Source organism: Phyllostomus hastatus, unplaced genomic scaffold (assembly GCF_019186645.2).
Source record: "Phyllostomus hastatus isolate PE091 unplaced genomic scaffold, TTU_PhHast_1.1 phas_scaffold_39, whole genome shotgun sequence".
Classification (NCBI taxonomy): Eukaryota; Metazoa; Chordata; class Mammalia; order Chiroptera; family Phyllostomidae; genus Phyllostomus; species Phyllostomus hastatus.
This window is the reverse complement of record NW_025334028.1, coordinates 6883783-6910989: the sequence shown is the minus strand read 5'-3', so window position 1 is coordinate 6910989 and position 27207 is coordinate 6883783. Positions and strand designations below refer to the sequence as shown.

At 36.2% G+C, this 27207-nt stretch overlaps 1 protein-coding gene across 1 annotated transcript in view; it reads left to right on the top strand.

The window, feature by feature from the left end:
* The window catches only part of LOC123806762 (protein transport protein Sec31A-like), a 78065-nt gene that overhangs the window by 11351 nt on the left and 39507 nt on the right, over nt 1-27207 (top strand). Inside the window, 12 exon segments of the mRNA XM_045820028.1 lie at nt 1020-1102; nt 1758-1881; nt 3059-3257; nt 4728-4823; nt 6206-6304; nt 6306-6347; nt 7942-8084; nt 14301-14400; nt 17417-17578; nt 17778-17930; nt 24770-25009; nt 26172-26246. Coding sequence (XP_045675984.1) covers nt 1024-1102; nt 1758-1881; nt 3059-3257; nt 4728-4823; nt 6206-6304; nt 6306-6347; nt 7942-8084; nt 14301-14400; nt 17417-17578; nt 17778-17930; nt 24770-25009; nt 26172-26246 — 1512 coding nt within the window. The 5' untranslated portion in view covers nt 1020-1023.

The window sequence follows — 27207 nt, the reverse complement described above, 5'->3', positions numbered from 1 at the left end:
GAGTCTGATAATTGCAAATTGTACTATACAGAGCTAATATTTCACTGATCAGTCCTGTTGTTAAAAGTCAAAGTGTCACCCCTCCCCCCACCCCGCCCCCCAAAAAAGTGGTATTCTGGTAAGGCTGTAGGGCAGCAGCTATTCTATTATTCTTGGGAATGTGAAAAAATAGTTACCATTGAGGGCAACTTGGCAATATCCATCAGAATTGAAATCTCATTTGTCCTTTAACCTGGCAGTTTTACTTCTGGAAGTTTATAGCTATCCTTGCCCCTTAATGCAATAATATGTACAATGGCCCTTTATTTCAGCCTTTCTTTTTGCAAAAATAGCAAAAACATTAGAAACAAATCAGGTGTTCATCATTAGTGGACTAAGCGATGAAATTATGGTACATCTTTACAGTGGAATACTGTGTCATGTGAGTGCATTTATATAGAATAATATTCTTTTTATTTTTAAGCAATAACACAGTACCTCCTTAATTTTTTTGTTGAAGTAACTTTAAAAAAGAGAATATATAAACTAGTAGTATGGGGAGTGTAGCTTGGAGTGAACAGGTCTTTAAAAATTTCCGCTTTATCTTTAAAATCTGTGGGCTTACTATAGTCTTCTTTGTAGTTACTCTGTTTAATTTAAAATTAATTTTAAAAACTGCTCTTATTGAACTATCCTGCTCCAGGAAGACGCACCTTATGCTTTATGTGCCTTCTCTTACCCCTGGTACATTGCCACGTATCCTTGCCTGAGAAGCATATAGTGTAGCCAGTTTTTTTTTTTTTCCACACTGATTTTCTAGCTGACAGACTATATTCAGTAAACATCAGAATAGCCCTATATTTGTCTCAAAATAATTGACCAAGTATCTCTCCTTTCTAATATTGAACATTCCCAAAAAATGATACTAAATTGGATTTATTGGTGTTTGGACATTACTAATGATGTAATGGTTTGTCCAGTGTATTTTTATGTTCTATGTTACATGTTCAGTATATTTCTGTGTAAAATATTCTCTTTAGCAGGATGAAGTTAAAGGAAGTAGATCGTACAGCTATGCAGGCATGGAGCCCTGCTCAGAATCATCCCATTTACCTAGCTACAGGTAAGTTCAAAAAAGATAGTACATCTAACTTATTCATACCTGTTCTTTAAGCTTGAAGTCAACTTTCATCTCTAGAAAGCCTCTTCTTCCCTGGCAAGATACCTCCCTCCTGGCTGTCAGCTGGATTCAGTGACCTTCCTCTGTGTTCCCAAAGCACCTTATACATCACAGCATTAATCACAATGCATTTATAGTATCTTCCCCACTTTATACCAGTTGTGTTTTATCTTTATTCCTCCAGTATTAAGCACAATAGATACGTGTAAACAAAACTGTTAAATATCAGTTTGCATGAAGATCAGTTTTGATGCTAGCTTTTTTATATAAACAGACTTGGAGTTATATCATTTGTGACTATAAGGAGGCAGAGTAAATCACAGTACTGTTTTTACAGAGAGCTTTTAAAGGATCTGTAGGCTTAAAAAATTATCTGCACTCTTCCCTCTTATAAACATCATCTCTGAACCCTGAGTTAGGATCTCATTGCTGTAGTGATTTAAACATCTGCTCAGTGGTATATGTGCTGTGATTTCAGCCACTATTACAGCACTCATGGGTAAGATCACTGAAAAACATGCGTTTAATTTCTATGTTGTATGGTTTCCTGAGAGTCTTATTTTTGTGTGCATAGTTACCATAAATGTATTTTCTGTAGGAACATCTGCTCAGCAATTGGATGCAACATTTAGTACTAATGCTTCCCTTGAGATATTTGAATTAGACCTTTCTGATCCGTCCTTGGATATGAAATCTTGTGCCACTTTTTCTTCTTCTCACAGGTATGAGATCCAACCATAAATTCATGTGGCTATATTTGAATGACTGTTGTGATTTGGGCCTAGTTTTTCTATAAATATATCATTCTTAGAAACTGCAAAGAATATTACCAACAATGACATGAAATATTTTGTGAAAAAATATATTTGTGAATTTCTGTGGAAGTCAAGAAGAGTCCATGTCTATTGATTTTCTAATTGTTGACTGTTATGTGAGATAGGAAGGAGAGGATCCAGTTTCTAGTATTTTTCCCCCTCATGATATAGTAGAGTTACTTTTTTTATATTTATATAAAGATTTTATTTGACCTGGCTGGTATGGTTCAGTGGATTGGGCACTGTCCCAAAAACCAAAAGGTTGCAGTTCAATTCCAGGTCTGGGCACATGCCTGGGTTGCAGGCCAGGTCCCTGGTTGGAGTCATGCAAGAGGCTACTGATCAATGTTTCTGTCCCACTCTTTCTCCCTCCCTTCTCCTTTCTCTAAAATAAATAAAATATTTTTTAAAAAATAGAGCTGAAGGGAGGGAGAAAGAGAGGGACAGAAACATTGATGTGTGAGAGAAGCCTTGATTGGTTGCCTCTCGCATGCACCCCAACCAGAGATAAGGCCTGGAAGTCCGGCATGTGCCCTGACCAGAATTGAACTGGCAACTTTTGGCATTGTGGGATGGTGCTCAACCAACTGGGCCATGCCAGCCAGGGCTTTCTTAGAAAATTTTAGGTGATTCCCTTCACATTTACTGTTTAACAAATCACTTGTTGGTAAGCACTTCCATAGTCAAATAGAATCAAGGGAAGTGGTTGATTAGCTCTATTTTTCAGATAAACCAAAAGCAGCCTAGAAAGATCAACTAACTTGCCCAGGCCTAACAGTTTCTAGATGGTGAAACCACTTGTAACTCCGTATCTTTGACACACAAATCAAGTACACTTTGTCATAGTCTATTACCTCTTACAAAAGCATATTTTTACTCTTTCAAGTTACAAAATCAAATATGAACATGAGTATAATATCTAAAGTGCCATTTCACCAAGTCATTCACAGCTACCAGGACTAGAGGAGAAGCAGTGTTTTGGCAGTATTTATGAATATGTGAAGAATTAAATGTATGATTTCAAATTAAATTCTACATTTATTTGACTTCCAAAATTAGTGGCTTTACTCATTTTCTCTTAAAGGTACCACAAGTTGATATGGGGGCCTCATAAGATGGATTCCAAAGGAAATATCTCTGGAGTTCTGATTGCGGGTGGTGAAAATGGAAATATTATTCTTTATGATCCTTCTAAAATTATAGCTGGAGAGAAGGAAGTTGTGATTGCACAAAATGACAAGCATACTGGCCCAGTGAGAGCCTTGGATGTGAACATTTTTCAGGTTAGACTTTTGACATTTACTTGAGATATGGGCTACGTACATATTTTCAGTAAGTATATGACTCTATTATGTCTCAGTCTTGGAGTGAAAAGTTAAGAATGTGTGCCTAAGCAGATTGATGAGCGAGTATACATGTTTGAAGAATGGAGTGTTCAGAGTTGAGTTCAGGATAAATGATACTAACTCCATGGAAGGGATCTGGCTGATTTAATTCAGAGAAGTCTGGAGATGTCATACATCTGGATAGTATTTAAACATTAGGAGCCCCATAATTCAGAAACCTTGCTTTTTAAAAGTTTGTATAATGCAGCATTGGGTTGATGCTGTGATGTCTGGGTTAATCCACTGTTTTATTAATTGAGAAATTTGGTATTTATGACAAAGAGGTCACTACTGTATGACATAATTAGAAATATACACAACTATAGTGCAAATTTAATTAGACAATTAAGAGTCTACTGTTACTATTATAAACATTACTGAATATTAATTTTATAAATATATAGGTTAATAAAGATCTTGAGTTAATAGACTACTAGAGCCTATCAAGCAAAAAGAATAACTTTATCTTAAAGTTTATATTAGTTTATAAAGTTTATTTTAGTTTATAGTGTTATATGTACATACTTAAGATACAGAACTTAAAGCCCAAAATTCTTCGTTTCTGCCATCATGGTATTTATTCTTCAGATTAGAAAGCTAGTTCCTTTGTGACTCGAATCAAACAGCTGCTGATTTTTGGTTAACGTCTTGTATTATAGGTACCTATTACCATAGAATTCCTCTATTTTCAGTTATATGTCTGTTGATCAGAGAAGAATTTATGACAGTGAACAATAAAGGATGAAGATTAATACATGAAACTCATTATCTTGCTGTACTTCATGTCAGTTTTAGGGTCTTTTTGACCATAAAGGTATGCAACAGAGAAAACCTAGAAATATTGCCACCTGCAACAAGATTGAGTATAAAGGAAATAGAATTATGTGAGGGATTTAAGAGGAGAGATTTTACTAGCACTACCTTGGTCTGGCTCCGGAAGCTGGGTTTGCAGTCCCCGGAGATAGATGCCATTATTTTAGGATTCAGTATTTGCCTGAAAGCAATAATTGATGATCTGTTTTTGCTTTCCACATTCGGATTCCCTTCCAGTGATTTAAAACCACAAATGATAATTCCCATGTGGTTGCATGAATTTAACCATGTAATTATTTTTTAATGTCTTGTATTAAAATGTCAATACACACATTATCTTTTTGAGTTAAATAGAATTTTATATGTTTTCTAAGAAACTATTTAAATTTTACAGTTATTCATAGTAGTTAGAAATTCATACTTTCTGCTTCTTTATTTAAATAAAAAAAATTTATGACCTAAAACTGACAGATCCTTCCAGGTATGAACTGAGTTAACCTGAGTTCTCTCAAATTTTTTAAGTGCTATTTAGTTATTAATTGTCTCTTATTGCAGACTAATCTGGTGGCCTCTGGTGCTAATGAGTCTGAAATTTACATTTGGGATCTAAACAACTTTGCAACTCCAATGACACCAGGAGCCAAAACACAGGTATTACAGATTTTGATGTAATCAGAAGAGCCAAAATCAGTTCTTCTATCCTTAATGTATTTCAGGTTTTTTTCCCACACTAAATATATTTGTTTAAAATCCATGTTTAGATGTCATTGACTTTTCTTCAGGGCAGTGGAGTATTAATCAGTCTTTTTCAAAATACCAGTGAGTCTTTCAACAGCGAATATTTATTCAGTGCATCTGCTGGAGACTGTTCATTGTAGTAGACACACAATAGTGAATAAAATAGTTGTCTTTAATAATTTTCTTAGATATAGTATTTTAACACAATCCAACCTTAGAATAAAAAAAATAGACTCTCAGGGGAACTTATTTTATTTTTAAAAAGATTTTATTTATTTATTTTTAGAGGGAAAGGGTAGAAGAGAGAAGCATCCGTGTGTGGTTGCCTCTCATGCACCCCGTACTGGGGACCTGGCTCACAACTCAGGCTTGTGCCCTGAGTGGGAATCAACTGGGGGACCCTTTGGTTCATAGGCTGGCATTTGATCCACTGAGCCACATAACCAGGGCAGGGAACTTATTTTTAAAAAAGCAACCCAGCCCTAGCTTGAAGTCCAGAAGATCCACAGGATTATTGAGTTCTGGACAATTTCACGTTCCAGGTCAGTCACCTGTTTTATTCTGGTGTGATGGCTCCAAGGCATTATTCCCTATACTTAATAATTTTTAAAATATTTCACTTATTATTTACTTTTAGAGAGAGGGGAAGGGAAGGAGAAAGAGAGAGAAACACCATTCGGTTGGCTTCTATACACACGCTGACTGGGGACTGAACTCTCAACCCAGGCATGTACCCCATCCAGGAACTGAACTGGCGACCTTTCGCTTTGAGGAATGACCTAGCCACACCACTCAGGGCTGTACTATGTATTCTTGATAAGTTGAGAAACAGCAGTTCTTCTGCTGCCTCTTTGAGTTTCTTTGTGTTGTGTAGACTACTCAATTTGAGTAGCCATTACAAAGATAATGGGACCCTAACATTTGCCAGTCTGAGGTTGGCATGATGATAGCGTGTGGTTGACCATTATAATGATATTTTTCTAGTTGTCTAGGCTATAACTTTTGCTCTGCCTAGTTGTTATATGGACCCACATCTGCTTTGTGGTCCCCTATGTACCTTGCGGCACTTGCAAAATAAAGAAACAGGGCTTTATTTATAACGGGAACTTAATAAATCCCTAGTGGATGAGACAATATGAAATTGTTGTATATGTTGAGAGTTTAGGAATGTAAAGCAGATTTGTGGAGTAGACATTAGATTTTTAAGTAATCTGTTTTTTAAAAAGGAGGATCAGATGTTATGGTTAAATTTGATTATAATTGAGAAATGGTTTTTAATAGTTTATTCTTTATAGCCCCCAGAAGATATCAGCTGCATTGCATGGAACAGACAAGTCCAGCACATTTTAGCATCAGCCAGTCCCAGTGGCCGGGCCACTGTATGGGATCTTAGAAAAAAATGAACCTATCATCAAAGTTAGTGATCATAATAACAGGGTAAGTGTATGATTGATTTGTGATGAATATTTTGTAGGTAATCCTATTCTTCTGTAGGTAATCCTATATTGTTTGTCAGAGCTGGCAACAAATCAAATTTCTGTAAAGTCATAGCCTGTGTTTTCGTGGACCAGTCATGTTGGAACAATAAGACTTTTCCTTAGGGAAAATAAAGTTCTCAGTAAACCATGTTGGATATTATTAATGATGAAGAGAGAGATTGGGGCCTTATTCCATGATATTCTGCTGATTCTGCTAGCTGTTCCAAAGCATTACAACAACTTTTTAAAAATACATTTTATTTATTTTTAGAGGGAGTGGAAGGGAGTTACAAAGAGAAGGAGAGAAACATTGACGTGTGAGAGAAACATGTTGCCTCTTGCACGTGCCCTGACCAGGGATCAAACCAGTGACCTTTCACTTTGCAAGAAGACACCCAACTGAGCTACATCAGTCAGGGCTACAGCAACTTTTTAATTCAGCTTTACTTTTCTCTAAAATGTGAAGATTTTCCCTGAAAGTAATTTTATAACTGAACTTGTAGTTTCTAAACTCCTGGCTTCATCCCGTCTATTAGGTACTGCTAAAGTGAGCTAATGTTCTTCTCCTACTGCCTAGTCAATACTGCTTTATAACATATCAAATTTTTTGCTTTAAATTTCTTAATATTATGCCATCATGTCCTGGAAGATGATTTAGATACCATTAGGGCCTTGTTTTGTTAGTTTGTTTTTAATTACATTGTATAGCTGCACATTTTCAAAAATAGGTTTGCTTAAATCAGAGAATACATACATGATATTTCAACAACAAGAAACTAGAAGAATATTTCTCCAGGATGTTGTTTTCCAGTGAATCAGGAGTTTTAAAACAAGTTTAATGAAACAGAGTATACAGTAAGCATTTCAATCATATTCTGGAATACTTAATAGGATCTGAACTTCCAAGTAATTGTCAGTAATGTTAATTTATCCCCGTCTGAACATTTGATGGTACTTGTTACTTAGACATATTATCTTGGTTGTTCTGGTAAAACAGAAAAAGATGTGGATTTTTATTATTAAAATCTTTGTTATTTTTATTGTTTGGAAATGTTAAATTTTAAATTTAATATAAAACTTGCTTTTAGTTATAATTTTGGTGGGAAAACCTTTTTGATATAGAATAATTCTATCCCAGAATGGCTTTATGTGTCAAATAGCTGGATGAATTGAAAACATTTAAACTTTTTACTTTTAAGACTACTGTTTAACAAAATCCCTTATAGGGATTAATTTAATCCCTTATAGATTTTCTTAAATTGAATATTGGGGTGACATTGGTTAGTAATATTATATAGGTTTCAGGTCTACAATTCTATAATATATCATCCCATATATTTTATTGTGTGTTCACTACTGCAAGTGAAGTGTCCTTCCATTACCATATATTTCTCCTATACCCTCTTCAACTTCTCCCCAGATTTTTTTTTAAATAGACTAAGCCTGAGCTGATATTTTCTACTTTTTGTTTCAACAAAAGTATATTCCTTAAGTTCATTTTGGCTTTCATAAAATAATATGATTAATAAAATATGGTCCTTAACTATCTGCAGATGCATTGCTCTGGGTTGGCTTGGCATCCTGATGTTGCTACTCAAATGGTCCTCTCATCTGAAGATGATAGGTTACCAGTGGTCCAGGTGTGGGATCTTCGCTTTGCTTCTACTCCACTCCGTGTCCTGGAAAACCATGCCAGGTATCATGCTTCTCTTAACGAACTTGTTTATTTTTAAAAATATTTACTTACTACTTTGAATTATCAGATAATTTTTATTAAGTTAAGTTTTTATTTTGATTTAAAAGCAAAAATTTTTGAGAAAGTAGGTAGTTTATTCTGCTTTTCAGTTTTAGAGCATCTGAAAAGCAGATGCTCTAAAAAATGACATGAGAATTTTCTCATGTTAACATTTTAGTAGCATTAAATTTAGTTCGTAATTTGACAGATTACCTGCCATTGATATTCAGGTACCCAGGGAGTTTCTACATATTTGTTCAATAAATTTTTTAAAATGTACTTACTATTTTTAGAGTGAGAAGAAGGGAGAAGGAGAAAGAGAAAAAGAAAAAATACATCAGTTTCTTGTTCCACTTAATTTATGCATTCATTGCATGATTCTTATATGTTCCCTGATTGGAGACTGAACCTACAACCTTGGCATTCCGAGACAATGCTTTAACCAACTAAGCTATGCAGCCAGGGCATAAACTAAAGCTTTAAATCCATTCTTCCCTCTGGGTAGTAGATTTGCACACTAAAAAGTCTTAAAATTGTGACCTCTCCTTGAGTTTCTTATAAGGAAAAAAAGAGTCCAGTCAAAATGTAATCCCTAATCAGATGTTATACTTTAGTTAGCTTTTAGTAAAGAAGGGATGATTCTGAGAAATTTTGTTTGTTTTTAATTATATTTTATTGATTATGCTATTATAATTGTCCCAATTTTTTCACCCTTTCCCCCTCCACTGAATACCCCCTACTCTCTCAGCGATGCATATAAGTTCTTTGGCTTCTAGATTTCCTATACTGTACTTTACATCCCATGACTATCTGTAACTACCAATTTGTGCTTTTTAATCCTTTTACCTTTTCACCTCTCCCCCTAGCCCCCCCATCCTACACCTCTCCCCCTAGCCCCCCCCCATCCTACCTGGCTGACACCAACTCATTCTCTGTATTTTTGATTCTGTTCTGTTTTGCTTGTTTGCTTAATTTTTTTCATTCTGTTGTTGATACATAAGTATTTATGGCCATTTTGTTCATAGTTTTGATCTTTTTCTGAAATAAGTCCCTTTAACATTTCATATAATAATGGCTTAGTGATGATGAACTAACTACTTTAGCTTTTTCTTGTCTGGGAAGCTCTTTATATGCCTTTTGATTTTAATTATAGCTTTACTGGATAGAGAAATCTTCCTTGTAGGTCCTTGTTCTCCTGGCTTTGAATATTTCTTACCAATCCCTTCTAGCCTGCAAATTTTCTTTTGGGAAATCAGCTGACAGTCTTACGGGAACTCTCTTGCAAGCAACTACCTACCTTTTTCTTGCTGCTTTTAAAATTCTCTCTTTGTCTTTAACCTTTGGCATTTTGATTATGATGTGTCTTGGTGTGGTTCTTTTTGGATCAGTTTTGTTTGGGACCCTCTGTGCTTCCTGGACTTGCATCTTTATTTCCTTCACCAAATTAGAGAAGTTTTTTTCATTATTTTTTCAAATAGATTTCTAATATCTTGCACTTTCTCTTCTCCTTCTGGCACCTTATACGAATGTTGAAATGCTTCAAGTTGTCCCAGAGGCTGCTTATACTATCCTCATTTTATTGGATTCTTTTTTCTTCTTGTTGTTTTGATTTGTGTGTGTGGGGGGGGGGGGTTTGTTGTTTTGTTTTTTTGTTTCCTTATGTTCCAAATCATTGATTTGATTCTCTGCTTCATCTACTCAACTGTTGTTTCCCTGTAAATTGTTCTTTATTTCTATTAGTGTATCATTCATTTATAACTGGACCTTTTTTATGCTGTTGATCCTCACTAAAATCCCTGAGCATCCACATAACCAGTATTTTGAACTCTGTATCTGATAGATTGCTTATCTCCATTTTGTTTATTTCTTTTTCTGGAGTTTTGATCTGATCTTTCATTTGGGTCATGTTTCTTTGTCTCCTCATTTTGGCTGTCTCCGTGTGTTTGTTTCTGTGTATTAAGTAGAGCTGCTATGACTCCCTGTCTTGGTAGTGTGCCCTAATGTAGTAGGTGTCCTGTAGGGTTCAGTGCACAGCCTCCCCTATCACTCAAGCTGGGTACTCAATGTGTGTCATTTGTATGGGCTGAGAACACCTTCCTTTTATAATTGAGCCCTGACTTCTGTTGGCCAGTCAATGGAAGGGATTTAGCCTGGCCAGTCAGCTGCAAGGACTGGTTGTGACCACTGACTACCACCCTCTGCCCTCTGTGGAGAATCAGCTGTGCAGGGGCCCACTGTACAGAGCAGAGCTTACTTCAGCAGTGCTGTGGAACCCACTTGTGTTCTGTCTGGGGCCCCTATGCATAAGCTATAAAATGGTTTGCAGCTGGGTGCTTCTTCTGCTGTGTTTAGAGGTGCCCTAGTGAGGCCAGTCTGTGAACCATTGCCAACTGTTGTTAGTGTTGGGCCTGGGACCACTTAGCAAGATTCGGGGGCTTGCTGAAGCCAGCCTCTGCTTTTTTGAGTGGATTCAGAAAGATCAGAAGCATGTGTCAATACAAGTCATTCGTATGGAAAAGCCACTGCTAGCCACTTGGGTGGGCCTGTAAGTTGGATGGGGTCTCAGGGAATCACTATGACTGGGCAAACAGTGTAAAATATGGTGCCCGCCATGTTCTGTGGCTCTGTTGGGGAAGGGCTCAGAAGAGCATCAGTGGGCCCTGGCTGGTGTGGCTCAGTGGATTGAGTGTTGGTCTGCGAACCTAAGGGTGCCAGTTTGATTCCGAGTCAGGGCACATGCCAGGGTTGTGGGCCAGGTCCCCAGTAGGGGACACGGAGAGGCAACCACATATCAGTGTTTCTCTCCTTCTCTTTCTCCCTTCGTCTCTCTCTAAAAATAAATAAAGTCTTAAAAAAGAAAACAGAAGAGGAGCAATGACTTCTGCCTTCCTTTCTGTCATGGAGAAAGCTGTCGTCCAAATCTAGCTCTGATGCCAGACACTTCAGTTCCTCTCTATATGCCACTGGTGCCTTTCAAGCTGCTGCCCTGGTGCTGGAGCTCAGTGGGAGTGAGTCTGAGTATGTCCATATGTGGGCCCTTTGAGAGGAACTGCCTAGGAATCCAGCACTTTCTTCTACTGACTTAACCTCCCCACTGGTTTTTACAGCCAGAAGCCACAGGGACTTACCTTCCTGTCCCTGAAACCCGTGGACTGGGCAGCCTGGTGTAGGGCTGGGACCACTTGCTCCCAAGATATCCCTCCTGCTTTTTATCCACCACATGTGGGTATGGTATCAGCCATATCCACTGGTATTGGCCAGTTTTGAGTTTCCATGTCTCCACCCCTTCTACCAGTCTGATGGAGGTGGTTTCTTCTTTAATTCCATTATTTGCAGGACCTTTGTTCAATTTGATTTCTGCTGGTTCTGAGTGATGGTTGTTCTATAGTTTAGTTGTAATTTTAATGTGGTTGTGTAAGGAGGTGAGCTGTGTTTACCTAGGCCACCTTCTTGGGTGAAATTATAGCTCCCAGATCTGGGAAGACAGTGGCACCACCAGCTTCTATATCACTCATCTCACAGAACATGCACCACAAGCCCAAGGCCCTTCCAGAAACCTCTGACCCCATCTCCTGGAAGCTGTTGCAACTGATTCTGAGAAACATTTTTCTCACAGTAGATAAGGTTTTTTAAAAAGTTCACTTAACACATTCTCATTGAACACATATTCTGTACCAAATACTGCACAAGAATTCAGTAATATTGTAGGGAAAATTTATGGCCTCAGGGAGCTTACATTGTAGTGGGAGGATAACTAACACTTATATAACATGTAAAGTATGCAAGCACTTTAAATGTTAGCTTGATTAATCCTTATAAAAAACCTATGATGTGCATACTATTATCCCCTTTTACAGATTAGAAATTGAAGCTCAGCAAGATTAAATTTGGCCTGGGTTACATAGGTCAAGTACTGACTTCTACTCCAAATATTGTAATCTCAAAGTCCATATACTATGAATTTTAGGAATGGTTGTAATTTAGCAAGACAGATACCCATACTGGGTGTCAGGAGCAAATCAATGTTTCTTCTTCAATTTTCTTCCTCTAATATGTGTGAGAGTTGGATTATATGATCTTTAGGGTTATTTTCAGATCTGTAATTCTATGATTTAAAAAAAAATTTAAACCTAAATATTTTTTAATGTGATACCAAATATATAGTTTCGTTTAAAAGACATTCTTGATGTGCTTTGAAATTGTTGAGATGTATGATTGGATTCTAAAGGGAGAGGCAGTTTAGAAAGTACATTATTGATGAAATGGCAGAAATTTGAATATGGGTTATTTATTTAAAATAATTGCATCTAAATAATATTTTTTTTAATATGTAATTGTGTTGTGGTCATATAAGAGAATGTTCTTATCCCTGGAGATAAGTGTAGGGGTGTCTCTTATGGTATTGGCACTTAATTCTCAAATAGACACAGAGAGAAAGACATGAAGTAAACATGGCCACAATTATGAATCTAGGTGAGGATTATTAGGGTATACATCACATTGTGCTCATAATTTTTAGAAAGATTTTAACTTTCTAAAAATAAACTCTTGGAAACAAAAGTCATAAAGTATTTGGGTCCTTTTCCTGTATCAGTTTCCTGATTCTGAGGTGACTTAGATTGTAAGAAATATAAAATTAAAAACAACTTTTGGGGGAGCCCTGACTAGTATGGCTCAGTGGGTTGGGTATTGTCCTGCAAACCATAAAATTTGCCAGTTCAATTCTCTGTCAGGGCATATGCCTGGGTTGCTGGTCAGGTCCCTGCTTGGTGGACATACAGGGGGCCACTAATAGTTTTTCACTAATGTTTCTCGCCCTCTCTTTCTTCCTCCCTTCCCCTCTCTCTAAAAATAAATAAATACATATGTACATACATACATACATAAACTCTTGATAACTTTTTGGGGAAAGTAAAACATCTCTAATATACATGTTGAAAATGAGACTTAATCTTTTTTTGTTAACTATGCATTTTAGAATTACTGTGATGTTTTCAGGAGAAGTGAGGGACATTAATTTGTATGTGTGTGTGTTTTTTTTTTTTTTTTAAGAAATATGCAAATAAGCCCTCACTGGGTAGTTCAGTTGGTTGGAGTGTGATCTCATACACCAAAGGTTATGGGTTAGATCCCTGGTTAGGGCACGTACAGGTTTTAGATTCAAGCCCTGGTTGGGGTGTGTACAGGAGGCAACTTAATTGATATTTCTCTTTCTCTCTGTCTTTCTCTCACTCTCTCTCTGTAAAAGCAATAAAAACATATTCTTGAGTGAGGATTTAAAAAATATATGCAAATACACTTCTTGCGTAGTGTTTGTCTAGTCTAGTACTTTCTGCTATCATGTATTTAAATTTTAGTTTCTAGTATTTTCTTTATGTATGATAATGTTTACTTACCTGCTTTTATCTCTAAACAACAAAGGATTAATATAGAAAAGACAAGGTGTTAATAGCATTTTTTTGTGTGTGTGATGGTGAGATTTTTCTTTAACCTAATCTAAGTTTTCAGAACAGGTACCAAAAGTATTACTTTTGTTATACTTAGGATAAAAATCAAAAGCTATTAAAATGCAAAAATGACTGTAAAATCAGATCTTTGGCAAATTGTAAAGTTTTTCTTTTAATTAAAAAATGTCATATACTGGAACTTCTCTGGTAACAAAAGCTAGAAAATGTAGACAAAAAGGAAAATGTGAAATAATTACATTTCCTACCCATCAATAGGTAAAACATTTTGAACATATTTTTCTTTATATGTACGTAACTTCAATTACTATTGTAAATATTTAATGCAATTATGCATTTTATACAAATTAATGTGCAGAGTTAACCTTTTTTATTAATTATAACCAGCATTTAATAGTTATAAATATTTCTATGACAGAATTTTTAACTACACATTTTCTCATCAAAAGATGATCTGTAATTTTTTATTGCGTAATTCACATTGTTGGGCATTTGTTTTTATTTTTTGTTATTATACACTGCACACTGTATTGAATTTTTGTATCTTTGTAATGATTAAAACGCATGTGCACTACTAAACTGCTTCCTGGAAAGACTACGTGAAATTATACTTTTGTTAGTTGTGTATGTCTTTAAAGCTTAGACAAATAATTTGGAGATTTGGTTGTTTTCAAGGTTAAAACTTTCTTCATCTTTTTCTGTTTCGTATAAGGGGGATTTTGGCAATTGCTTGGAGCATGGCAGATCCTGAATTGTTGCTGAGCTGTGGAAAAGATGCTAAGATTCTCTGCTCCAACCCAAACACAGGAGAGGTATGGAGAGGAAACATTTCTCAGATTTACAGCTATCATAATATTTTATTTCTGGCTGAATAAGAAACTTTTCATAAGGATCCTTTTAACACACTATTACAATTCAGGACATGTGAAAGTAGATGGGCCCTGGCTGGTGTAGCTCAGTGGATTGAGCGTGGGATAAGAAACAAAGGGTTGCTGGTTCGATTCCCAGTCAGGGCACATGCCTGGGTTGCAGGCCAGGTCCCCAGTAGAGGGCGTGTGAGTGGCAACCACACATTGATGTTTCTCTCCCTCTCTTTCTCCTTCCTTTTCCTTCTGTCTATAAATAAATAAATAAATAAATAAATAAATAAATAAATCTTTTAAAAAAAGAAAGTAGATGGAGATATGTGTGAAAAGTTAATCTGGTAGAGATTTTTATCAAGAACATTTTCTAGGTTAAGTTGTTTTTTTCTGGGAAAATTAGTCATTAAAGTAGTGTATATGAAACTAGTAATCACCTCTACCCTCCATTTCCAATAAAAAGTGTTTACCTAGACTCAGAAATAGCTGGTTTGATTTATTTAACATGTAGTTTCTGAAAATTGGTGCCTTCAGAATAATAGTGTTCAAGGTTTGGGTCTTTTTTCCTGCTTTATCATCTCTGAAGATCTTCTTTGACTTCTGGAAATCAGTAGAAATAGCTTTTTAATTTCTCTTATTTTTAACTACACATTTTCTCATCATATTATATCCTATTATATCATATTATATCCTTGCTGAATTATTCAGCAAGGATATAATATTTTGTAATATTAATTTGTTAAATGTTTTACCCAAAGAAATTTAGATGTAGGAATGCCCTGGCCAGGTAGCTCAGTTGGTTGGTGCTTAGTCTCCATACATAAGAAGGTTGCAGGTTCATTTCCTGGTCAGGGAACATACCTGTCAGGGGGCATATGAGAGGCAACTGACTGATGTTTCTTTCTCTCTCTCTCTCTCTCTCTCTCTCTCTCCCCCTCTCTCCCTCTCTCCCTCTCTCCCTCTCTCCCTCTCCCGTCCTCACTCTCTCAAATCAATGAACATATTCTCGGGTGAGGATTAAAAAGAGAGAGAGAATGTAAAAACTATCTCCCTAGAAAAAAGAAATTTAGATGTAGGAAATTTTACATATTTAAATGTAAGTGTTATATAAGTATAATTTTATTTGCTTTGGGTTATGTACTAAAATGTTCTTTTAATTATGATTTTATTATTCTTAATAGTTGAATGGTTTTCCTCTCTTTCAGTACTGGCGAAGACACTGCAGATTTTAATTATAGCTTCTAAACTTTTATTTTTTCTAAGTTAAACTAGATTATTGCAAGTGCTTTGCTAGTTACCCTGATGGAATGCTAGTAAAAATAAGAGTATCTTCAATAGGTTTTAATCTATAACATTAAAATAAAAACAAGTACTTCTGTTGCTTGATTTGTGGCTTAAAGTTTTCAGATGAAGTGTTGCTTATGAGAATGTAGAAACACTAAATTTAGGAGAGACAAGAGAAAAAATTAAAACAATAAGTTTTGCCTCATTTGATTTGTAGACTAAATAATAGAAATCTTGCATCTTACTTAAACTGTCTTCCCAGGCGAGTTCAAAATTCATGAAAATTACTGTTTTAATTTTATCAGTTATATAAATTGATGAAGTGAATTTTTGCATTTGATTAGTTTTATGTGCTTAGACTTTGAAGTGATAAACTTTTCATGCTTGCTGCAACTAAAATAAGAAACAGTAAATGTTCTGTTCAAATGCCAGTTACAAATACACAGTGATTCAAATATCATGAAGCTTTGACTCTTAGCAACAAATTTGAGCATCAAAGACAAACAGGCCAAATATCTTTTCATTTAATTGTTTTCTTATAAAATAAAACATTATTTTTAAATATTATACAAGCCAAAGTTAAGCTAATTTGACTTATTTTTCTTTTTAAAGATGCATACTGACCCTCTGGTTTTATTGTGGTAAAATATGCATGACACCATTTTAGGCATTTTTTAGTATGCAGTTCAGTAACCTTAGTATATCCACATTATTGTGCATCCATCACCACCATCCATCTTCAGAACTTTTTTATCTTCTATACTTGAATGTCTGTACCCATTAAACAGTTACTCCCCATTCTCTTTCTTAAAGCTGCAAAACCTGTGCTTTATGAGCATGTTGCTAGCACACTAATTTTGAGTTAACAACAATTACTACATTGTAAAGATTTTATATCAGCCATTTCATATAGTTTTTCAATATTTTCCTTATAAGAAAGATTGTTTATGCCAAATTCTGTTTTGATTCTGCAGTAATAAGAATGATGTGTATCTGTTTTCTTGCTTTAATGAAAAGCCAAATTTCTCAGTGAATTCTTTCAAGATTGTTATTAAAATTTGGTCTTCAAGTAGTCTAGATGTAATTGTTTGGGTCTTGGCAAGCAAAAACAGTTGGACAACACACCAGTGATCTTTTAGAGTTTAATAAGCTAACTCTGATAAAGTGTTCTGGTCTTTCACATGCATCTACTAATATTTCAATAAAAACAAAAATATCTGTTTTTAAGATGTGGTTATTCTAAATCTGGTTGAAATTTTGAGTAGCATTCCCTTTTATTATAACAGATCATCATAATGGACTTTCTTGGCCTTAAAGAAATTTTTATACTTGTTTTTCCTAGCTAAAGACACTGTCTACCTGGCTGGCATAGCTCAGTGGATTGAGCACGGGCTGGGTGTCCCGCGTTCGATTCCCAGCCAGGGTACATTCCTGGGTTGCAGGCTATAACCCCCAGCAACCGCACATTGATGTTTCTCTCTCTCTCTCTCTCTCTCTCTCTCTCCCTCTCCCTCTCCCTCTCCCTCCCTTCCCTCTCTAAAAATAAATATAAATAAATAAAATCTTAAAAAAAAAGACACTATCTAAAAGAGAATGTTTAATTAAGCTGTATTTGTTGATCATATTAATTCATGTGTTTTGGCTATAAAGTGATTATACTGTTTTCTGACGTTTTTTTGTCTAGGTCTTATATGAACTTCCCACCAATACACAGTGGTGCTTTGATATTCAATGGTGTCCCAGAAATCCTGCTGTTTTGTCAGCTGCTTCTTTTGATGGACGTATCAGTGTTTATTCTATCATGGGAGGAAATGCAGATGGTTTAAGGCAGAAACAAGTTCACAAGGTAATAGGAAATGTTGAGGTTTTTTATTATAGAAACTGAAAAAATCATTTTATTGTGTAATTATCTTGAAAATGATGTTATAGATCAACAAAACTGATTAATTGGATAATTGTGATGAAAAAAATTCTTGCATATGACTTAAAAACGTGTAATAGAGTCTTATATAAATTAGAAGTTCTCACATTATTGTTTTTTTTAGCTTTCATCATCTTTTGGAAATCTTGACCCCTTTGGCACAGGACAGCCTCTTCCTCCATTACAAATTCCTCAGCAGGCTGCTCAGCATCATATAGTGTTGCCTCTGAAGAAGCCACCGAAGTGGATCCGAAGGCCTATTGGTGCTTCCTTTTCAGTAGGTGAATTTGTTATTATGGTCCACAATCACAAAAGCCTTATAGGATCACTCTCATGGAAGAAGATTGAGTTTGAGATGTGTCTGTGACTTTTTTTCCCCCAAACATTGGTTTATTTTTTAAAGATTTGATTGATTGATTGATTGATTTTTAGAGAGAGGGGAAGGGAGGGAGGAAAGGAAGGAGGGAAACGTGAATGTATGGTTGCCTCTCATGTGCCCCCAACTGGAGACCTGGCCCACAACCTAGGCGTGTGCCCTGACTGGGAATCAAACCTGCGACCCTTCAGTTCGCAGGCTGGCACTCATCCACTAAGCCACACCAGCCAGGGCTGATTTCTTTATTTCAGGATTTTACCCAAACTGAGTAAGGTAATGATGTGTTCTTAGTAGAAGGACACTTAAGTTACACATCTTTTTTTTTTAACATTGTTATTCTGTTATAGTTGTCCCAGTTTTTCCCCCTTTACCCTCCTCTGCCTAGTACCTTCCCTTCACAGTCATTCTCCACCCTGTTGTCCATGTCCATGGGTCATTTATTCATTGTCCTTGACTAGTCCCTTCTCCTTCTTTCCACCCTTATTGCCCTCCCCTCTCTCCTCTGTCAGTCTGTTCCTTGTTTCTGTGCCTCTGGTTCTATTTTGCTTGTTAGTTTGGTTGGTTAGGTTCCTCTTAGAGGTGAAATCATATGGTTTTTGTCTTTCACAACCTGGCTTATTTCACTTAGCAAAATATTCTCTAGTTCTGTCCATGCTGTCACGAAGGGTAGGAGTTCCTTCTTTCTTACCTCTGCATAGGATTCCATTGTGTAAATATACCACAGTTTTTGATCCACTCATTTCACTCATTTACTGATGGGCACTTACAGCACTTGGCTGTTGTAAACAGTGCTACTATGAACATTGGGGTGGGTAAGTTCTTTCTAAATGGTGTTTCAGGATTCTTAGGGTATAACTCCAGCAGTGGAATTGCTGGGTCAAAAGGCAGTTACATTTTTAATCTATTTCTGAGGAAATTCCATACTGTTTTCCCCAGTGGTTGCTCCAGTCTGCATTCCCACCAACAGTGCACTAGGTTCCCTTTTCTCCACATCCTTCATGACACTTGTTTGTTGATTTGTTTTGATGGCCATTCTGGCAGATGTGAGGTGATATCTCATTGTGGTTTTAATTTGCTTCTCTCTGATGGCTAGTGATGCTGAGCATCCTTTCATATGTCTCTGGGTGCTCTGTATGTCCTCCTTGGAGAAGTGTCTTTTCAAGTTCTTTGCCCATTTTTTAATGGGGTTGCTTGTCTTCCTGGTGTAGAATCCTGTGAGTTCTTTATATGTTTTGGAGAGCAAACCCTTGTCCAAGGTATCATTGGCAAGTATGTTCTCCTATACAATTGGTTCTCTTTTCATTCTGATGATGGTTTCTTCAGCTGTACAGAAGCTTTTAATTTGACGCAGTCCCATTTGTTTATTTGTTCCTTTATTTTCCTTGCCTCAGGAGATACAGCGGCAAAAATATTGCTGCATGGGACATCTGAAATTTTGCTGCTTATGTTTTTTTATAGGTCACAAGGGTGTCCAACATGTGGCCCAAGATGGCTATGAATGCAGACCAACACTAAATCATAAATTTACTTAAAACCTCTTTTTTTTAAATTTTTTTAATTTTATTTTAATCATTGTTCAAGTACAGTTTTCTCCCATTTACTCCCATTCCAGCCCACCCACCCAACCCTCCCTACTTCCCTCCCATTACCTCCCACCCCTAGTTTTTGTCCATGTGTCCTTTAAATTTGTTCCTGTAAACCCTACCCATTCCCCCCTGAAATTCCCTCTTCTCTCCCCTCTGGTCACTGTCAGTCTGTCCCCTATTTCAGTGTCTTTGGTTATATTTTGCTTGTTTCTTTGTTTTGTTGTTTAGGTTCCTGTTAAAAGTGATATCATGTGGTATTTGTTTTTCACTGCCTGGCTTGTTTCGCTTAGCATAATGCTTTCCAGCTCCATCCATGCTGTTGCAAAGGGTAGGAGCTCCTTCTTTCTTTCTGCTGCATAGAATTCCATTGTGTAAATGTACCATAGTTTTTTGATCCATTCATTTACTGATGGGCATCTAGGATGCTTCCAGCCCCTAGCTATTGTAAATTGTGCTGCTATGAACATCGGGGTGCAAAGAAAACCTTTTTTTGCTCATCAGTTTTAATTAGTGTTTGTGTATTTTATGTATAGCCCAAAGACACCAATAGGTTGGACACCCTGCTAGGACATTTATGGTATCAAAATTCATAATTAAGTCTTTTATCCAATTTGAGTTTATTGTGACTTTTTCTTCATTTAAAATGTCTTCTCAGGAAAAGTGGTACCTTCCCCCTTTTTTTTCTTTTTTAAAGGTAAAATATATGGGAGACCCCCCAAAACCTGGGATTTATTTATAAAAGATTATGTATTCTTACATGTTTAGACTTCAGTCACCTTCAAAGTACCCTCCATTTGGTTACACATATTGAGACCTTTTTTTCACTGCTCAAAACAGGTTTTGAACTTGTCAGTTTTGATGCCTTTTAGTGCCTCTGCTGTTTTGTTTGTTTGTTTGTTTTGTTTTGTTTTGTTTTGTTTTGCTTGGCTTCTTCCATATTGGCAAATCGTTTCCTTTTGAGGACTTTTTTTCATCTGGGGAAACAAAAAAGCCACTCAGGTGAGATCGGGTTAATAGAGTGGGTAGGGCACAAGGGTGATGCCATTTTGGATCAATAACTGTTGAACACTGAGCACAGTATGGGCAGGTGAACTCGTAAATCACCCATCATGAAGTGGGCAAACATGTTGAAAGAGTCTTCATAAAAAAACCTCACTGAAGCTGATTGCAGCCTCTCACAACAAGACCATCTGGTACACTGATACAGATGAGTTCCGAGAACACTTACCTAGCAGGGGAAGCCTGTACTACAGGAAAATAATTCTGTTTTGGGGGGGATCCCCTCTTCATACATAACAAAAGATTCACTATTTTTGACCATTTTAAAATATACATTTCATTGGCAAAAGTACATTCACATTGTTGTACAACCTTCACACCATCCATCTCTCCCAATCACCTTCTTAAACTTATCTTCCTTCTCTCTTTCTCCTTCCTTCATTCCTTTTCTTCTTTTAGGAGATTATGTCCTTTCTTCTCTTCTTCCCTTCCTTCTAGCTTTTTTTTTTTACTTGCCAATTTTTTTAATATGGTAAAAACACAAAGTATGAAGTTTACCATCTTAACCCTTTTTAAGTGTGTAGTAGTGTGTTACCTACATGCATATTGTTGTGCAACAGATCTCTCAGACTTTTTTATCTTACAAAACTGAAACTCTATACCTATTGTACAACAACTGCCTATTTTTCTCTCCCAGCCTCTGGTGGTCACATTCTACTTCCTGATTCTTTGACTTTGACTACTTTACTTTTTAATTTTTTCTATTTTTTCAAATTATAAGAGCAAGTTTACTTAGTCACAGAGGTAGAAGAAACGAGCTGTAGAAAAAATGGGCTCAAGAAACAAGTTATAGCAGAAAAAGGGGCCCCTAGAGTTTAGGAGAAAGAGGAAGAGAAATGTATGCCTTGAGAGATGTGAGAGTTTCATGTGTGTGGGATTCAGACACGTGGGGCAACAGGAGGAGGTAGAGGGGTGGGACCATGCATGTGGGCCGTGGAGGTAGAAGGGGGTTGGGAAAGGTGCAGGTAGGATCCATAGAGAGAGCCTTTGACTTTTACTATTTTAGATACCTTATATATGGAATCACACAGTTTTTGTCTTTTTGTGATTGAGTTGTTTCTCTTAGCATAATGTCCTTATGTTGTGTACGACAATATTTTCTTCTTTGAAAGACTGAATAATATTTCATTGTATACATACATACAACATTTTCCTTAACCATTCATCTGTCAATGGACATTTAGGTTGTTTTTACTGTGGAGACTAATGCTGCAGTAAGCATCTATGTGGAATATGTCTTTGAGATCCTAGCTTTCCTTGAAGGTGCAGGCAACTTTTATCTACATACACTGTTGCTCTGTGTAGGAAGACAGATGGGAAAAAAAAAAAGGAAAAGGAAAAAAAGCTCTTAAGAGCTATTGCAAGCTTTTTACATTTCTTCCCTGAAAAATAATGTTAATCCATGCTCTCCCAGGAGAGTGTCGGGGTGAAGCTGGAAGTGTTCTTCCTCTGCTCTTCCTTTTAACAGAATGCAATGAAAATTACCTCTCTGTGGCCAGAAGGGGTAAATGGTCTGTATCCCCCTCAAATATCTTTGGGTTACCACCACTGATGTTGTAGAATTTTTGTTTATTTTGTGATTGTCTTTGGAAATGTAAATAATTTACTTAAACATCCATGCCTTCTTGTATCAACTTTACATAGTATTAATTGAAACTTTTATGTAACATTAGCACATTTATATTTTTTATTTTTACCTTTCTAAATTTTTTCTTTCAATTTTCATAAATTACATCACCATGATTTTAAAAATAATTTTGTTATTTTCAGTAACAATATCAAAGTTTTCTGTATTTGTTGTGGATGATTTAAAAAACTGATGACTTGCCCTGCCTGGTGTGGCTCAGTGGATTGAGCTGTGGCCTGCGAATTAAAGGTTTACTGGTGCAGTTCCCAGTCAGGGCACATTACTGGGTTGCAGGCCAGGTCCCCAGTAGAGGGCGTGAAAAAAGCAGCCACACATTGATATTTCTCTCCCTCTCTCCCTCCCTTCCCCTCTCTAAAAAAATAAATAAAATATTTAAAAACAAAAAACTGATGACTAAACAGCATTTACATTATTTATAATACATTATAATAATATTACATAAAGCCAAGTAAATGAATAAACCTGATCATCATGTAAAATTCAGTTTAGGTCTTGCTCTTGAGTGTTTTCTCAAATTTTCCTAGAACTTGGGGAAACCCAGTACTTTTGCCCTTCTGTGAAATTCTGTATCATGTGTGGTATTGTCCACACTTCATTTGACACTTATATGTGCCTGTTGTATCCAGTTTTATTTTCATGTTAAGTTTCTGAAGGATAGTGATTTGTAGTTTCTTCTGTCTTGACATTTTCTATAATGTCTGATATAAAAAACACTTTGAATATATTAGATATTTAATAAGATAAGTTGGTGTAAAGTCCATAATCCTTGTATAAAAATTACCGAGTATAAGAATCAAATTTGTTCCTGTACTTTCTTTCTTTATTTTGATTTTTAAGATTTGATTTTATTTATTTTTAGAGAGAGGGGAAGGGAGGGAAAGAGGGAGAGAAGCATCAGTGTGTGGTTGCCTGTCATGTACCCCCTACTGGGGACCTGGCTGGCAACCCAGGAGGTGTGCCCTGACTGGGAATCGAACCAGTGACCCTTGGTTCACAGACCTGCACTCAATCCACTGAGCCACACTAGTCAGGGTTTGTACTTTCTTCTTTACCTATATTTTTATGAATACATTAATTGGATATTAACTGTCTACTTACTGTATACAAGGCAGATATTGGATCCTTTAGGCGATACAAGAATAAAGTAGACACAGAATCTTTCTTGTAAGTGTAGAGGAGGTACAACTTTGCATCTGTCTCCCTTTCTAGGTTTTTCATGCTGGCTTGAGAGTTAAGTTGACATAAGACAAATTAACAGAAGTAAAGCATACAAAGAAGTAGTAAAACCTAGGTTGAACAAATGGGAATTGTAGAAAAGTAAATATATAGAGACTAGAGGGAAGTAATTGATATGTAAAAGTTTTGTTTGTTATTTAACAAGTGTTTTTTGTACAGATTTCTCTCGGCCTTAACTCTCATTGCTAGTGATAAGAATGTTTCCTTACTCTTGGCATAGGGAGAATAGCTCCCATGGGAGTTTCATCTCCTACTTTTAGAAAGAAAAGAGGAGTGCCTTTCTACTCCTGCTCATTTTCAAGTACTCTTTTTTTTTTTTAAGATTTTATTTATTTATTTTTACAGAGGGAAGGGAGGGAGGGAGGGAGAGAGAGACAGACAGACAGACATCCATGTGCGGCTGCTGGGGGTCATGGCCTGCAACCCAGGCATGTACCCTGAATGGGAATTGAACCTGCGACACTTTGGTTCGCAGCCCACGCTCAATCCACTGAGCTACGCCAGCCAGGGCTCAAGTACTCCTTAGCTCAAAACAATCATTATGCCAAATGGTGTATTTTGGAAGAGTGGCATATACTGCCTTCTCCAAAACAGCACCTAGACCAGAAGGTGGGGCAAATACATGTAACTAGTAGTTTAATCAAAAGAGATCTATAGTACACTATTACACTGAAGGCATCTGGGTTGGAAGAGGTGACATTTGCCTAGGCCTTAAAAAGAAGTAGCATTGAGCCCAGGCTGGTGTGGTTCAGTGGATTGAGTGCTGGCTTGCAAACCAAGGGGTCACTGGTTTGATTCCCCGTCAGGGCACATGCCTGGGTTGTGGGCCAGGTCCCCGATGGGGGGTGTGTGAGAGGCAACCACACGCTGATGTTTCTCTCCCTCTCTTTCTCCCTCCCTTCCCCTCTCTCTAAAAATAAATAAAATATATATTTAAAAAAAAAGAAGTAGCATTGAGTATGTGGAAGTTAGTAAAATGAAGTAGGTTAGAAATTGTAGGGCCCATTTTATCTAGAAGGCGGGTTTTGTGAAGAGGAATAATAATTGAAGACTAGGGTCAGATGGTAGAGTGTGGGAGAGTGTGTCCCCTAATTTTACCCAAAGGATATATATTTAGGTCACAGTCCTTTCTTTTAGCATGTGTATAATAAAAACATTTTTTGGCCACATACTTGTGTTCAAACTGACTTTGTTTGTTTGTTCTTTTATAGTTTGGAGGCAAACTGGTTACCTTTGAAAATGTCAGAATGCAGTCTCAGCAGGGAGCTGAGCAACAGCAGCAGCAGCAGCAGCACGTGTTCATTAGTCAGGTTGTAACAGAAAAGGAATTCCTCAGCCGATCAGATCAACTTCAGCAGGTCATGCAGTCACAAGGCTTTGTCAAATATTGTCAGAAAAAAATTGACGCTTCTCAGTCAGAATTTGAAAAAAATGTGTGGTCCTTTTTGAAGGTAAAGTTTGTATTAAAACAATTTTATTTCATTATCTGCAGATTTAACTGTTACCATTATATTTTAAATCTGTCTTCCTGGTAAAGAAATATTTGGAAGAATGTGATGTCAAGAACCTCAGGATGAAATTAAGGAAACCTTATGAAGAGCACACAACCTAATTTTTTATGTCATGAATTCTTCTCTTCTTCGAAAAGCCTAACATGAAGTACTTTTTTAATAAGCAAAAAACAATATACAAGAAAGATATAATATTCACCAGACCTATTTTAAAATGAGAACATAGAGCTTAGAATATTAAAAACATAAATATAATAAAAAGTAGAGTATTTATTTTTTGTAGTAGATCCATTTAAGGAAAATGGGAAGAGATGGAAGAGGTGTAGGGGAGAGAGATTGGAGGCATTTCTCATCCCTTTTACTGAGTTGCATTTATGATGGTAGAGTAACAGATAGAATCTTTGGTTCATCATTTGTCTCCACTGGAATGTCTATTCCTTCATAATGAATTTCCCAAAGATGAGAGATCTTGAATACAACAAGGTTAAATTCTAAAATTATACAGTTTTTTTTAACACTTTGTTTTTATTTTAAAGAGAGGGAAAAGGAGGGAGAAAGAGAGGGAGAGAAACATGATATGTGAGAGAATGGTGTATGAGAGAAACATTGATCAGTTGCCTCTTGCATGCCCTGAACTGGTGACCTGGCCTGCAACCCAGGCATGTGGCCTGACTGGGAATTGAACCAGCAACCTTTCAGATAGCAAGCTGGCACTCAATCCACTGAGCCACACCAGCTAGAGCTACAGTTTATTTTTGTATTTTTTAATTAAGTATTAATTTTGGGAAAGAGTTTTAGGATATTGAATATTTCATATAGTATGAGTTTTTCATTCATATAGCCTTCAGACATGAGTTAAGTTTTTATTTATAAAAATTATAGTTTAAAAGTAAACTTATTCAACTAGGATAATTACTAGTATACTCATTAAAAAATTACTTATTTAAAGGAAGAGTATTTGGATTTTTTTCTTGCAGTGAAACTTCTAATTGATATAGTAGACTTTAGATATTTTTAGTAATTCTACTTGAAATTTCATCAGTTAATTAAAAATTAGACCTTTATATGCTGGTCTTTGTTCTAAGAATATGTTTTTTTAAAGGTAAACTTTGAGGATGATTCTCGTGGAAAATACCTTGAACTTCTAGGATACAGAAAAGAAGACCTAGGAAAAAAGGTAAACTTTTAGAAAAGTGAAAAAGTTGTGTTTATACAAGTAGAATATTTCTATAGAATAGGTTTTTTTAAATAAAATTCTACACAGATGATCTCAGTCATTCAATATATATTTAGTAAGAATTTGTGTTTGCTTGCCAAAGTTTTGAATCATATTGTTAAATGTAAAATTCCACTTATACCTGGATTTTGAAGCTCCCAGAACTACCTTTTATTCAAATTTGTTTTAAAGAGCTGTGTCAGGGAGGATTGGGCTTTGCATGATAAGAGGCTATGAATCTCAAATACTGGAAATAACAGAGATTTTAAGAGGGTGTGAAACCAATGGCTCTGGGGAGGGGAGAAAGGGAGAAACTGTTAGAGATCATCCTACATTCACTACAGCTTAAGTGGTAAAAAATGGTACTATTTCAAGCTATCACAGTTTTCCAACCTAGATGTTTATGCCTTTAGCCCACCATTCCCAAAGTGTTTATTGAGTTGATTCAGCTAACAGCTAACTAGTAAACATTTTGGAACAAGGGCAATTTATTGCACTGAACCTGAGTAAACGAAAAGTCCAAGTGATTTGTTTAACATTTTAATTTTAAAAAAGATTCCCTTATAAAAAGAAATTATATTCCAGTTTTATAATTTTCTTCTCTAAGAGGGGCTTAATTATTATTATTCTGCAGTGTTGACATGAACAGCAGTAAAAACACTCTGACTTTGGAAAACTTGAAGGAAATAGTGTAGATTCTTTATGTAATTAACATTAGCCCTTGTCATCCTTTAAAAATGACTAAAGTGTTCTGCAGCATTGCATGGTTGTCACATGCAATTACAGGTTGGATACTGCACACTCTAGGCGTGCTGAGCACATCTTTTAATGTCAAGACAGTCTTGGGGTCACATCACAGCTCCACTGCTTATTGGCTATGTGTCTATGATCACTCCTTAGATTTTTTTTATATTTAACTTTA